This window comes from Corvus hawaiiensis, chromosome 5, assembly GCF_020740725.1.
Source record: "Corvus hawaiiensis isolate bCorHaw1 chromosome 5, bCorHaw1.pri.cur, whole genome shotgun sequence".
NCBI lineage: Eukaryota > Metazoa > Chordata > Aves > Passeriformes > Corvidae > Corvus > Corvus hawaiiensis.
The window spans coordinates 27,351,172-27,367,042 of NC_063217.1; the positions used below are offsets into that span (position 1 = coordinate 27,351,172).

At 37.1% G+C, this 15,871-nt stretch overlaps 1 protein-coding gene across 3 annotated transcripts; it reads left to right on the plus strand.

Annotated features, from left to right (window-relative positions):
- Nucleotides 1-29: 29 nt before the first annotated feature.
- Nucleotides 30-15,871, plus strand: OCIAD1 (OCIA domain containing 1). Of its 3 annotated transcripts, none has more exons than XM_048303380.1 (8): nucleotides 30-115; nucleotides 1,492-1,576; nucleotides 5,090-5,143; nucleotides 5,612-5,659; nucleotides 8,562-8,691; nucleotides 10,861-11,069; nucleotides 12,438-12,587; nucleotides 15,449-15,871. In XM_048303380.1, exons 1-8 carry the CDS (start codon nucleotides 71-73, stop codon nucleotides 15,484-15,486), a joined length of 759 nt encoding a protein of 252 aa, XP_048159337.1. In that variant the 5' UTR covers nucleotides 30-70; the 3' UTR covers nucleotides 15,487-15,871. The 3 variants fall into 3 exon arrangements, with proteins under 3 accessions (XP_048159337.1, XP_048159338.1, XP_048159339.1); XM_048303381.1 differs by having other exon boundaries at nucleotides 61-115; nucleotides 1,485-1,576; XM_048303382.1 differs by having other exon boundaries at nucleotides 101-115; nucleotides 1,488-1,576.

The following is a 15,871-nucleotide window of genomic DNA, read 5'->3' on the forward strand; positions in this document are numbered from 1 at the left end:
CGGGAGTCACGGCTGTGCGCACGCGCACTGCGCCCCGCGGCGCCGCGCGCAGTTCCGGGTCACGGCGGCCATGGAGGCCGGGCAGGGATCCGGTCCCGGCGGCGACGCGGCCGAGGTAACTGCGCTGGCTCGGCGGCGCTGCCGCGGGGAAACCTGGCGGGGCTGGGGGCGGCTCTGCGAGGGGCGAGGCGGCGGGCTCGGGCCAGGGAAAGGGGATCCCTGTCAGCCGCTGGGCCGCCCCTGCCCTGAGCTCTCCGCGGGGACGGTGCCCTTGAGGCCTCCCGGGGGCCGGGGAGGGGGGGGTCCTGGCAGGAGGTAAGGAGGTGTTCATGTCTGACCGTGAGCCAACAATGTGCTCAGGTACCGATGGCATCCTGGCCTGTATCAGGAATGGTGTGGCCTGCAGGACCAGGGAAGTCACCAGCCCCCTGTACTCGGCACGGGTGAGGCCACACCTCAAGTACTGCGTTCAGAATTGGGCTCCTCAGTTCAGGAAGGACACTGAAGTGCTGGAGCATGTCCAGAGAAGGGCAACAGAGGTGGTGAAGAGTCTGGAGTACAAGTCTTATGAAGAGGGGCTGTGGGAGCTGGGGGTGTTTAGCCTGGAGAAAAGGAGGCTCGGGGAGCCCTTATCACCCTCTTCAACTGCCTGAAAGGAGGCTGTAGCCCGGTGGGGATCGGCCTCTTCTCCCAGGCAACCAGCGATAGGACAAGAGAGCATAGTATTAAGCTGTGCCAGGGGAGGTTTAGATTGGACATTAGAAGGAATTTCTTCACAGGAAGGGTCATTAGATATTGGAATGGACTGCTCAGGGAGGTTCTGGAGTCACCGTCCATGGCATTGTTTAAGGAAAGACTGGACGTGGCACTTAGTGCCACTGTCTAGTTGACAAAGTGGTGTTCAGTCCTAGATGATCTCAGAGGTCTTTTCCAACCAATTGATTCTGTGATTCTCTATTCTCGTGGTGCCGATGGCCTTCTCACTGCTGTGCGTCTGGCAGCGTGCCCGGCGGCACGGCTCTCACGGCAGGACAGGGTCAGGCACCTCCACACAAGCCTCTCACTCGCTGGCGAAACAGCTGATCAGCTCTCGTTGAATTACATCCCTGTGAACCAACAACACACCCTGTGTCTTTGAAACCCTGAGAAATACCTTAAAAAGGCACTTAATGACCTGTCAGATTTCAGCTATTTGGAAGGCTGGTTGGAGGGACCAAAGCAGGCTTTTCTGAAGTAAAAGGACTGAGCTGAGTTGGGATCTGACTATGCACAAAGTATTTTCTGCTCTCTTGTGATTTTTAGAAGCATTCGATTTTTTAAATGATTTTTCATGTGACATGCATGGATAAAAGGCACTGGTTTCTTAAGTATAGCTGGGTGAAAGAATGGAAACTACAAGGTGTGAAAGCTAGACATTAAGTTTTTTGATTGAAAAATGTCCCCAAACTGTTCTTTTGTCCATTCTTCTCTAATTTATTTCCCTGATGGAAGAGGGAAGTACCTAAGCCTTATGTTCCAACAGAGGAGGAAAGAAGACTCCTCAAAGAATGTGCTGAAGAGAGTTTCCGGTATAGAGGTAAGTTCACTTTGCTGGTAAACTTGGTTACTTTCCTTCCACCTTTAGCTTTTGCTGTTATCTGAGGCATTATGGAGGGCCTGGGTCAATATAGCACAATGCTGCATTAACAAGCTTCACATGCACTAGAACTGCGTCCCAGAAAATGCTGATCCATGTAGTATTTCCTAAGAGCTTGCAGGGCAGGAGTTTCATAAAAGGCGCAACATAATTTCTAAGTTTCATGCTTTATAACAAGATCTCTTCATATTTTAAGTTAATGTGCTTATTAAAAGTCTGAAAATAGATCTAGTTAATGAGTCTCATTTATATTACTGGGGAGGTTTTTTTGTTTATTATTTCTGCTTTTTTAAAAATTTTTATTGTTATCTTTAGCATGCAAGAATAAAATAGTTTAACTTACAACCATTGCTTTTCATTTTTATTGAGACTTGTGAAGAGAACAATATATAAGTAGTCACTCAGTTCAACTTTTGGGGAAAATTGCTGTGTCTGTGCATAGCCAGATGTCTGGGCATAGTTTCTGTAATCCAGAGGCTCAAGGCATACTTGATTTTGTACAGCTGGCCACGAGGTTTGAACAAGCCTTCTGATGTGATTGTTACCTGCTGTTTTATCACACACTAGTAGGTTACTCCTGATGCTGGCGGCTTGGCAAAAACCAGGACGGATGAAGAATTTAGCAGCTGATTTGCTAATTTTAGCACACCGGGGCTCTGATTTCTCATGGAAGCCAGTACTTTCAGGGACAGCTTCTAAGGCATTGTGATTTTGAATTAATGATTCAAAGTTCTGTGTTGTCTTTCTCCATTGGTTTGGCATTCTCCTCATCCACTTTGACACAAATACTTGGAAATCTTCTACATATTTGCTAAAACGTAACCATTTTCTGTATAATTTTATAAGTGAAAAGAGGCAGGTCCCTTAGTGGTACAATGATGATTGGTTATGGTTTATTGATAATGTCTCTTCTGAAAGACAAAGAGGGGAGAGTATTGTTGTTCCTGAGCTCTTCTGCTGCTGGGCAATGTAGCTCATTGCCCTGTGCATCTTTATACAGTCACTGAAGAAACAACACGTAGGTAGTATTTGGAAGCCCTAAATTAGTTTCTGGAGTCATTTCTCTTTAGGGAGCTACAACAGTAACAGATTTTTTTTTTTTTCCAGAGGTTGTGTACTGTGCTGTTATCTCTCTGGGAGAGGCTAAAGTCCATCACTGTTTTCTAGGTCTCCTGTCTTTGCTTCCCTGTTCTGCATACACATACTAAACTGTTGTATTCACTGTATTAAACACATATTGCTTGAACTCCCCTTTGCAAGAGGCTACTTATGTGACTGCCCCGAACTCCTCACCTTGTATTGTGTAAGCTTTTGTTATTCACTGAAATTACTATAAATGTGTGTATTTTCAGTTCGTTTATTCAAATTCCAAGCTGTAGCAAATTTTACTCATTCTTACAGACCCTCTGTGTTTTGACAGTTTCTCTTGACAGCTTCTGCTGCTAGTCATTTCACAATTCAGTTTAATACATGCTTTACTGGAGTTACTAGTTTGTAATCATGTTATCATATAAGTTCTAACACCCTTAAAAATTCACACTACCTACAGTCTACAACTTTATCTTTCGCACTTCTAATCTTGCTAACAAAATCAAATCATACTGACATAACTTTTTTCCTATAAAACAATTTTGACTAGGGTACTTATATTACCATCCTTATGTGCTGTTGATATACCAGCCTTCCATTATTTTCCCTAGATTTATTTTGTTCCTGAAGCAGAAAAAGTACTTTTCTGCTGATATTTTCTGATTTATTAAGTTTGTTTTGTTGGGGTTTTTTCCTTACAGGTGAATAATTCATATTAATTTTTATGTATGAATCCAGTTTTCATTTATCTATTATTATTTTAATTTTTAGTTACTACTTCAGGTCACTTACATGCTCACATACTCATATAACCTGTCTTTGATATCTGGAATATTTGTGTTGGGTCTATAAATAATTTCAAACTTCTAAGAGTTAGACTGATGTCTAACTGTAATAAGTTCTCTTTGAATGTATTTTTCTCAACACATCCACCCTCCCCTTGTTTGTTTTTGGTTTTGGGGTTTTTTTTCTTTTACAATTCAGTTTCAAATCTGTGCTGTCATTCTATATCTCAGAAAATCTAGAACTGCAAATTTTGGAAAATCTAGGTCTGGAATCTCTAAAAGCATCAGATTTTTAATATCTAATAGGTTGGAAGGTTTTAGTCTCTATTCTGAAGTTTTGCTGTAATCTTGCTTTGAACAAAGGAGCCAATACTTCTTTTTAAAAGTGACATCCAGTCACATTTACCCTGAGATGCTGGTTGGACTCCTTACTAGTTTAGACCTGTCAGGATTTGTGAGGGAACAAACTGTTAATTTGCAAAGTATTCTTTAATACTTTGCTCTCCAAAAATGTGATTTGTCTTCAAATATGAACTTAATTAGCAAACTGTGTGCATCAAAACACTATAAGCATCTAGTGCTGTTGCAAAAATTTCTCTCCTAGATGTCACTGAGCCTTTTTGTAACATCTGTATTTTCAGATTTGCATGAAATTAAATTTCATTGTGGCATATCTAAATCTTTAATGTAAATAATTTTAGTCTTCTGTCATGTTTGTTTTTTCATTGTCCCTGTATCTGGTCCTTACGAATAGTTGTACAGTTAATCTTCCCAATATAATAGTTATCATTGCTTGAAAGAAGTATACCTTTTTTTTTTTTTTTGCCATCTTCAAATGCTTCTTGCCACCCAAAGCCTTTCAATATAATAAAAATTGACGTGAACTGTTAGGCTGATTGTGGTAGGCATTGATGGTCTTCCATAAAGTTGTTTTCTATGCATTCCTGACCCTAACCCCAGGTTGTATAATTTGATCTGTAAGCTACAGAAAAAGTTGCCCTGTTTTTTAATTTGCTGGTGAATAAAGCACTACCTAATTCTAATCAATCTGATTTATAGCTCTATAAGATGTAAACTTTTTCCGAAGTTCTTATGTTAAAACATCAAGAGTTTTGGTTATCAAAAATTTTTAGAGGCACTGGCTTCTTTATAACTTCCTTCTGTCGTGAAGAACTGCGTGTGCCTCTCTAGCTTAAAGTTCTGCACCTTGATGCTGTAGCAGTTGTAGCTAGACCTGGAGTCTTGTCTGGAGAGCTTTATTCCATCTGACACCAGCTTTTGTATTTTAGGAAGCATGAAGTATAATGCAGGTCAGATGACCATTAATTAGTACCACATAATTTGTAGTAGGTCTTAAAAACTGGAATCAAGAATGTTTGATAATTTATATACCGGTTGTTAATTTTATATATATATATATATATATATATATATATATATATATATATATATATATCTCCTTATATTCTTATACAAATGAGCTTAGGAAGGCATAGCAACTCTAATTTTTGCATATTTTGTTAAATGTGATTAAAAATATTGAAAATTGTATTTTAAGCAGCTTTTTTCTTCTTCACAGCTTTTCCTTTGGCTGCAGTGAGCATGCTTGGTACTAGTTTCTTAATTAGAAAAGGTAAAGTGTAAAAATACGTCCATTTCATTTGGATTTGCTCAGATGAAATATCTTTCTGCTGTTAGGAAAGTTATGATGATAATATAATGTCCAATCTACTTGTAACTAAAGTTCAGACTCTGCAGCTACATGATTTGCAGTTCCTCAACATAAAGAGGGAGCTGAACTTAAAATCAAGTTCATGTGTGTTTTATGTTGTGTGACAAGTGCAATATCTCACTGATTATGAACCAATATGTTCTCTGTGATTAAATATGATTAAAGAGATAATTCCTAGATTCTTTAATGTTTTGGGGAATTCAGATGTTAGGATTTTTTTATTTAACGTGAAGTGTAAAAGAGTAACCTGCTACCTACAAACATAACTACAGTTGAGGTTTTTCAGCTTAATTCTTAATATCTGATTACATATATCTTACGTAATATCATATATCTTATCTTAATATCTGATTTCATCCTCATTTTCAGGTGTTCTAAGAGATACCTCAAGATTTGGCTCTTTTATTAAAGTTGCATGTAAGTAAAAGCTACATATAAATTCAGCTTGTATTCATGCTCTGTGTTCTGGAGTCTCTTACGCAGATGTAATTCCCCTGACACTGGCTGGCTAATTCACTGTGACTCAAGTTGGCAGGGACTCATAAAGACCAGAGTCTGAACTTCCTGCTCCTGACAGAACTACCTAAAACTACCCCGTGTGACTAAGAGTGTTTTCTAGATGCTCCTCAAACCCTAACAGGCTTGCTGTGACTGCCTCCCTGGGCAGCCTGTTCCAGTGCCTGACAACCCTCTCAGTGAAGAACCTTTTCCTAATGCCCAGTGTGAGCAATTGTTTTAAACTAAAAGAGGAGAGATTTAGATTAGATGTTAGAAAGAAGTCCTTTACTGAGGGTGGTGAGGCATTGGACAGGTTGCCAAGAGTAGTTATGGATGCCTCGTTCCTGGAAGTGTTCATGGCCAGGTTGGATGAGGACCTGAGCAACCAGGCTTAGTGAAGGGCATCCCTGCTCATGGCAGCAGGGTTGGAACTAGATGATCTTTAAGGTCCCTTTGCAACACAAGTGATTTTATGATTCAGTGATTTATTCACCGTCTGAATTTGTACTGTGGATTTTGGACAACTTTTTTTTATAAGGTTTGTATAAAATTGCTTGATAAATGTAACATAATCATTTAAGATAAAAACATTGTAAATAAATACTGTACAACTTCACTTTAAATTACATTGCCAGAATACGCCCACCCCGCCCTTCCTAATTTGAAGGTCTTTATTCATGTATCTCATGTGTCCCATTCAGGCTATTTTAATTACCTTTTCTTTCCCTGGACATTATGTACGTACAATTGTAGGAAAACAGCAATTTCATGTGAATGATTTTTGGATTAAATATAATCAAAAATAAATTATTAACTTAATAAATTAACCTTTTCAATGTAATACAGGACAGTAAAACAGGAAGTTGCCATCTTGCCAATCTGTGCAGATACAGCCAGTTTACTTCAGTGGGAAGAGGGTAAACCCTGTGATTTGTGGTCAAGGAAGTGTTGTTTGAGCAGATAAATGAATGTGAGAGACTAGGGCCCCCAGTTGTTTATGCTAAATTCTGGTTACTTTCTTTGAACACCAAACAATGGTATAACAAACATTTCTAATAAATAATAGAACTGCTATTTCCCCAATCACTCCTACACATAAGGGCCACATTCTTCTTATTTAATAGAGCTAATTTATTGAAATCAGGGGAAAAAATAAGGTGCAGCTGGGCTGGCCAGGATGTTCTGCCTGTAGGAATTACTATACTTTTCTCAGTAGTTTTCTTGGTACTCAGACCTATTTACTGAAACTTCTAGTTAGTCATGGCTGATTCACTACATTGACAGCATCCCCTTCAACACAGCAGAGAGCTATTGGTCCTCTCTCTGACAAAGAAGGAGAAGATTCATATGCCTGTATGTCTTCATGTTAGTTTGCAGTGGGACCTGGCCATATCTAATCAGCTTCTCTAAGATCTTGTCACAGTGAATATAGAAGCAAAGAACAATAATATGTAATTTACTGTGCTAACTTAGAAAATGTGGATTGTCTGGCTGTTAGTTCTGTAATAAAATAAACCAAATACTTTAGCCAATAATTACTTTGAGTGAAACATCTTCCAGAGGGATACTTCCCCTTTTCTTGACTAGAAGGCCTCAAGCAAAAAGACTTTCTCTTTTTCTCTTAATCTCTTTTTCTGTTAAGCTTTATTTTGCTAAATACGTAGTTTTAATTCTTCTTAGGCTGATTTAAGGGCTTGTAATTTTTCTCCTTGCACATACTTACTGTATTTGAGATGCTTGGGGTTTTTTAACCTGCTAAACACCTAAACCATTATATTCTTCATTTGTAAACTTCACTCATAGTTGTGGCTGTTCTTCTTTATTCCCTTCGAAAAGGACTTTTACCCTTCTTTTGAAAATAAGACATTAGAACAGGAATCACAATTTCAGTACCAGTACAGCAGGCTAGGGTAAAATCCCCTTTTATATTGATTCCCAGACAATGTAATCTACAGCTGAGAACAGCAGATGATTAACGTTACTGGTAATTAACTCTTTCCTGACTTGATAATCAAGACTCTTAGTCTTTCTATTTAGGAAATATTCACTGCACATGAAAGAAGGGTCTAATCATTTTCTCCTACAAAGTTGACAACAAAACTGTTAATTCCACAGAATCCGTCATACTCCACTGAGCCACTCATAAAACTTGAAGGAGCCAGTTGATGGAAATCATAAGTCTTAAACCCAGAAAGAACTATCTTGATAATTTATTCTTATGTCCTGTGCAGCAGATGGAAAGAGCTCATGCACTAAATTGAAAGTGTTTGCCTAGTGAGTGCAAGGGTTCAGCTAATTTAGTTGTTTGCCCTCTGGCAGCCAAATCACAGAATGCTTTTCAGAAGATACTGAGTCTAATGCTAAGTTTATTTAGACCCCTCTTCATACTAGTGAAAGCCTTTTCAGGATCCGACTGTTCTGATGGATTAAATTAGCAGAATTTACTGCCTGTATTTATTTCTGACTGGTTTTTCATCTTTGGTAGTTAATTGTGATTTCTGCATCTTGAGAAAAAACGATGCAATTATTTTTCTTTTTTTTGGTCACCTTTAATTCATCAAGTACTAGCTGAAATCATCTGATGTTCACACCATGTCTAAATCATTACTTTATGTCTCTGTTCAGCTGTTGCATTTGGTTTTAGTACCCTTTGTCTGCAGAAGAAGCAGAGATGATTACTGCATGTTTTTGGTTTAGATCTAAACTGGTTTTCTTTCTTTTATTCAAGATACTACATGATTTATTTGAAATTATTATTTTAAAACTATGTTGAATGTTATAGTGCAGCATATAAAACCCATCTCTTTTTCTTTTTAAAAAGTTGCTGGAATGTGTGGATACCTGGCTGGAAAGATATCCTACTTGCCAATCTGTAGCGAGAAATTTAAGAAACTGAAGGATTCCCCGATAGGAGATGTTCTACGACAAGCTCAGAGACATAGTTCACCTAAGTAAGAATTTAATTATCTTTTAAATTTATAATGTATTCTTGAATAGGGTATTTTAAACACTAACAGATCAATACAACTTTTGCCGCTTTCAAACACCTTCAGAGCTGCACCTTTCCTCATTCCCCATTACCTCAAATCTACCCCTTTCAGGAATCTGTATTCATATCAGTTGACAAGCTATAAAATATGTATTTTGAGCTCTTTACATACAACTGATTAAAGAGTAGAAAAAGAAACATTTTACTTAGCAAACTGTATTCCTTGTAAAATTAAGAGTGTTTCCCATGAAATTTGCTTACAGAAGCGTGACAGTACAAGTTGCCTCCTTAGTTTAGAAGTAAACTAAATTAACTGAAATAAAATAGTGTAACATTCTGGAAGTTTTTCCCATGGTTTAGTTTGATTGAAGTAGGAAAAGGGTGGAAATGATTTCAGTGTTTATCAAAGGAAAGAGCTCAGTAAACAATATCAGTGCAGGAAGAAGTATGGTGGTCAAACCTACTGCTGTTTGTTTAAATCCCTTACATCTGTAACAGCATTATGCTGTACATATGAGAAACTCATCAGGTTCTTAAAACTATTTCCTGTTTTCTTCCAGAATGTTTTCTACTTCAACTGGTTTTTAATTGCAAGCTGCTTTCAGAATATGTCACTTAAACCCTTGATTCAAAACTGGGAGAATAGTGTTTGGATAGTGAGTAGTAGTCTTCCTATGTATGTGCTGAGATTTGTTAAATGTTTATAAAGATTTGCTTGAATTCTTAGTTACATTATAAATTCAGATTTATGACAGTTTATATTTTGTCTGCAAGATTTACCTTTATTCTGAAATGTTTATGGTTTTATGACATCAAACATAATTTTAGGAATTACCACTTCATGCACTTACTGTATAGAATCAGCTGATTTGGAGTTGGACTTGCCACTTCACCCCCCTCCAGTTTCTAATACGAAATTATCATGCTCATTAACTGTGTTTACATGAGAACTTGTTTAAGTACCATCATCTGCCACACCAATAAATTCCTTCAACCGTTAATGGCCCATTTGTATCTGTAAAGCTTTATTTCCTAAGTGATAAATTCCTTTTTCTTGGTTGAATGAATAATTTAAATTAATTTCAATTGCATTATTACCCATACAGGCTACCCTTTTAAACCAGCAGCAGAAATCATTACACTTTCCTGGGCATTGTATGTCTATTAATTAATGTATTTTGGTAATTTGATTTGCAGTTAAAAATTCGTAGAGAGCTAAGAGATTAGGTAGTTCTAGGTAGTTCTTAAAGCTGTGTTTGCATATATTTTAAAAACATAATTTGGCAATAAAATAGCTTTGCTCTGTATGTTTATTATGACAATTAAAGACTAATTGCAAATGTTTTTCATAGGAAACTAAAAGTACAGCTAAGCAGAAATTAAAAGTAAAATATTAATAAATACTCTAGAGATGTTCTAGTGGCACCAAGTGGTGGCATTCCTGATAGAAGGACATGTTGTGTAGTGGCTTGCAAGGCCATTCTAAGAATATAAAGAATACTTTAAAATATCTGGCACCATTTTCCAGAATATTCTTTATATGATACTACCTTTCCCTCTCAAGAGAAAATTCGTTAATATTTTTGCAGAATTCAGCAACCTGATTAATTTTCATAATTTAATTCCCCCAAGATAGCTGTTTGTTCTCCTTCTGGTGGTCAGTACTGATCAATTACAGCACCTTCTAATGATGAAGGGTTTTAAATATCAAATTCTTCCTAAGAGGCTTTTAAAATTAACTATAGTTCATACTACCACTAGTTACATGGGCACACCCTGTACTATTTGTGTCTGATGTGGGGTCTTTTTTTCTGAAGATTCCTTGGGAAAAAAGATTGTAACTTTAGTCTTGTAAAGTGCAATAGGTTTTGTCTCCTGCTCTGGAGGTATGAGCTAATATTCTTTGAGGAAGGGAAGAATGTTGGGGAAGAGACTACAGAAATCTTTGCAATGTACAGAAAATACCCAAAACATCCCAAAATTTTCTTAAGATGATGATTCAGTTGGAAACTAAACTTCTCTTCTTAAAATGAAAGAACATTTTCTTGAATTGCAAGTATTGTTAACTCTTACAGTTCCATTTTTAACTTTAGTACTTCTGTATTTAATATTTAGTTGTATTCTTTTCCAGCCGTTCCAGTCGGAAATCTGAATTTTCAGACATACCTTCTCAGTCATTTACTGAGTCATCTTCTTCAAGAGCTGGATTCCCACTTTCTTCTAGCTATTCAGATGATTACAGCTCAACAGATAGAGGTCTCTCAAGTTATGAACCTATTCCATTCAGTGCTTCCCTGAACGAATCTTCACCTACAGGAATTACTGATTACACTGTTCAAGGTGAGTCTTAGTATTTAGCAGTTTGTACTGCAAAGACTCTTGCCTTTCTTTTAGATACTGCTCTTACTAAACTGTGTATTTTCACCCTATGCAAACACACATGGCACAATATAGTGGTTTTGAGTGAAAGAGCTTGAAGAATTACTAGAATTGTTTTTACACAGAAGATGAATATAAATTTTATTTTGTGTTCTAACTGTATACTAAATTCAGGGTTTTCTAGCTCTAATTGTAAGTAAAGATCCTGAATTACCTTACAAGATGTTATCTGTTGTGGAACTAAAGCTGCAAAAAACCCCAGCCTGACTGAAAGTTCTCTTTGATTGAAAGAAGGGAGAATATGCCATGCCTTCACTCTACTGAATAAACCACAGCCTACAAATTGCCTGTGGCCATTTCAAGATGATTGCAGTTCCACCATCCATGGGGGTGTAGCTGCATACTGCTGTAACTCTGGGACATTAAACTTTTTTTAAAGTTTTTTCATAATGTGACAAACATTTATGTCTCTGGGGAACTGAATGTATACTGTGTTCTATCTGCCAACAGCCTGATTTTCTCATAGAGAACTAAAATGGTTTTCAGGTGCCATGCTGCTGTTCCCCTCCTTCCAGTATGAACTGTCCTCAGCTATTGCAGGGGAAACACAGGATTCTGAATTCAGGTGTCTCTGGTACACAAAGGAGGAAGTTACTGTCAAATGCAAAGTTTTGTACTTTGAATTAGTTTGGATTTTTCAACTTCTTTATGAAAAATGTTTTATTTCACTAAAAAAGCCCTTTCATGAAACTTGGTTATAATTATGTGAAAGTATCAGATGTAAATGTGTCAAGAAAATTGTTACTGCATTTCATCATAAATATCAGTAGTTGGTAAAATTATATATCCAAGATTCTGCATTATAAATATAGATAAAAGGATCAAATGTTCAGCAGGCAACATGTGATAGATATTGTCCTAATTCTTTGTAAACAAAATTTAAAGCCCTAATGCAAACCCTTGAGCTTCATCTAGATTTCTCTTCAGAAATCATATATATCTCAAATGTATAATTATCATAAGTTTTAGATAAAGGGACCAGAACTATTTTAGCCATCAACTCCCACATGGTAGTTAGATTTTCTTATGGTAAAATGAAGGAAATTAATTAGCTGCCAGTGTTTCAAAACAGTTTGACAAAATGGAAAGGATACAAGGAATGGACTACTTGAAGACCATATACACTCACTGTTGTATTTAGAATTTCAGCTGTCATGCTCCTTTTCATTTGGGATTAAGCAGTAATTAACTGTTATTCTATAACATGTTGAAGCCAAATTTTGGTGCGTTATGCCATCTTTAGTATTTTTCTGTTTGTTTTGTTTTCAGAACCTGCTCCAGTTCCAGAAGAAAGTCGTAAAAAAAAAGGCATCACATATGAGGAATTAAGGAATAAACACAGAGGAACATACGATGTAATGGTACCACCAAAGGCAGAAACTCCAAGCAAGCTTCCACAGGAAAAACCAGCTAAGGAAGGTAATATTCTGATTTACAGAAGTACTTGCTAAATTCAAATATTTGCCATAATGTTAAAAATGATCGCAACACAAAGCTTAATTCTGCATACCTTTAAAGCAATTTATATTTAGAGTATCTGTAGGTATCTCATATGTGATACATACTGTCTGTAGTTTCCTATTTCAGATTAATTATTTTTTCAAAAATTTAGATCATCCAATAGAAAATAATAATTCCTTTTCTCTAGCCATATTGCTTGGTGCCAGACTGAAAAGCTTGTAAGTTTTGCTTCATTGAGTATATTGAGAAACCTCTTTCAACAAAGAAGTCTCAGAGCTATACCGAAGAGTTTTAGCTATGGGAAGGGGGTGTGTGTTTTAGATAGCATTGTTCTCTCAAAATAGAGCACATGGTTGATGGTTTGAAGGGGAGGGTATTTACTTGTATGAATTGTTTCATGTGGAATTAGTGGATTTCTATAGAGGCATTGTTTGTAGAGGTTCATTTTCTACATTAAAACCCAGAGGAAGGAAACGGTATTTGGCAGCAATATTGAGATTTGTTTTCACAGTGAAAAAGAAAACTTTACAGAGCAAAATAAGAATGCAATGTCCTGAAGAATAAGACACCATTCAGACAACTTTTCTGACTCAATCAATTTTTTGAAAAGGAGACACAGAAGCAATTCATAATTGCTTGTTCTAGAACTTTTTAAATTTAATGTGGCATCTGTAAAAACGATTGTAGCAAGAGGAATGTTTTACCATTTAACACAGTGATGGACCAGTCACCTTGAATTGTTTGGGTTTGTGTGCACTGCTCAGTCTTGTCAGCCATGTTGCAACAAGACTTTTAGGAATAGCTGTTGTCTCCTATTAGGCATAACAGGTGGTAGTAAGTATAGAAGAGTGTATTAAAGCAAAAAGTTCTGAAGTGGTAATATCAAGCTTTGGGAACAGTGTTGCTTAAGAGTGTCAGTCTCTTTGATGCTTGTGAATTACTTTCTGCAGATCATCTATCTTTGGACAGATCTGCAGTCTTGAAAGAAAATTTATAAACAATTTTTGTGTAATGATTTTTATCTGTTACTTCAAGGATAAAAGGCTTTCGTTTATCATGTGATTGTGCCAAAGGACGCATGAAAAAATTATTGAAGCTGTGGTTTCAGATTGCTTTTAAATTCTGTCGGCTGACACTTCATGGCTTTAGAGAATGCTTCTTTTTCAAGATACTTCTCCACAAATAGCCTGGAAATGTCACTTGAAAACCATACACAGAAATGCTAAGCAGCATTCTGAAAACCTTGCCATATTCCATGGCAAATGTTGCGGCTGTGAAATGAGAATGTGCATTTGTTACTTTATTTTTAGTTACTTGAGGTATATAAAAGATCTCTATAAAATGTTGATCAAATATTGCATTCTTCTATTATATTTCTGTGTTCTGCTTGAAGGCTGTACCTGGGCTTTGAGAATAAAACTGAGCAGTGCATGAGATTTGTAAACAGACTTTTTAAAGTATCTCTTGACTTTTTAAAGTATTTCTTTGCATTTTTAGGGAAAAGGAGTAAGGAGGGAATACAGAAGTTAAGGAATGGTTTACACGTGCAAGTACATTTAAATCTGCAGTTCAGGGATTACACTGATGTTGTGGGCTAAGATCCGATTTAGCTTCTTGTGTCATACTGGACATGTTACTTGCTGTGTGCCTGTTCATACTTTCTCAGTCACTACCCCTTGGTTCATCCTCTTACCTCTGGGTCCCAGACTCCCAAATAGGAGACGGTAATTTCTGCCCTCCCTTGCAAGGACAGAAGGGAAACCAAACTATGTTTAAACCAGCTTTAAGCAATCCCTAACTTCCATCTGCCGGTGCCTTCTCCCTTCCTTGCCACGGCATAAATATGTGCATCTGCATAGTGATCTAGACTGGCCCATTTCCCAGGGAATGAGTGCAGCCTGTTCAGCTGCCATGGTTAATAGAAATGGAAATCAAATCATACTTTGAAAGAGCTTCTCATTGTGTCTCACTGCAGTATCAGTCGCTCCAAAGAGATTTGTCAGGGCATTATGCTCAGTTTGCTGATAGCTCACTGAGACAAGGACCAGGCATTTTGCCCTATTCCCCTTGTTCTGTTGCATAGTTATTAAGAAACAGTGAGCTTAGTAATAAACTTGCAAGTGGATTTATAAAGGGGTGCCTGACTAGTGTCAGCATTTCTACTGGATCAAGTAGACCATCCTTAACAGTTTCAGTGATGGCAGTCAATTACAGAGGACTTTGCAGCTCACTTTCAAGAGAGCCTGTTTTCACTTTCTGGTTGTTGTTCACTTACAGTGACACACTTCTGTACGAGGCCATTAGACCAGTACCCAGGTTTTTTTCCTCTCTGACTCACTCCTATGCTAAAAGAAGCTGCCAAATAATAATGGCTGAGCAGTTTCCTAGTAGGGATTACCGATTTCTGTTTGTCTTTGAATGTTTTTAACTATCCTGAATCCATCCAACTGTGCACATAACCAGATTATGTAGCCTCATTATTTATTGTAACATTCCTTGCCTGTTTCCTCCAATTGTCTTTGTTTCATCTACATGTTACATTTGTTTCAAAGTAATTACAAATTCTGTAGAGCAGGAATTAGCACAGTAGGCCTCCTGACTGACTATTAATTCATTAAGGTAAAATGATTAACAAACTCTTCTCCCCATTTATTCAAAAGTAGCTTTAATTAGATGTCTGTTGTTCTGTGACTGACACTCCCCCAATGCACCACTTCAGATGACAGTGCACTTCATTATACTTTTTGGTGCTTATATGATAAACTTTTGCAGTTAAACTATCACGTGACTATTTTTGTTTTTTCTTTTGTTTTCTTTAGTTAAAGTAAATAAATATGGAGATACCTGGGATGAGTAAGAGCCAAATGAAGAACTGAAGAAAATTACCTCCTGCCAGCTAACTTGAACTTCATCTAGATTAGTCATGAGTATCAGCACCTTTGGTATGCTCTGCCAGACACAGCTATTAATAAATGAGGAGAAAATCCTGACTTGCCAGAAGATTAAAAGATGTATTTATGCTTAATTTTTTAAAATTTTGCATAAATGGAATACAAGGCTATTGTGAGGTGTTATGACTATAAACCATTTGTGCTGTTGTTTAAGAATGAAAAGGGTAACTGGTAATATGAACGTATAGCATAAGGTAAAAATACATGTAAATAAATGCAATCCCATGTGTTGAGAAGGGAAGAATCTTCTCAAATTTCAAGACTTGCATTAAAAGTTACCTGTAGAACTCA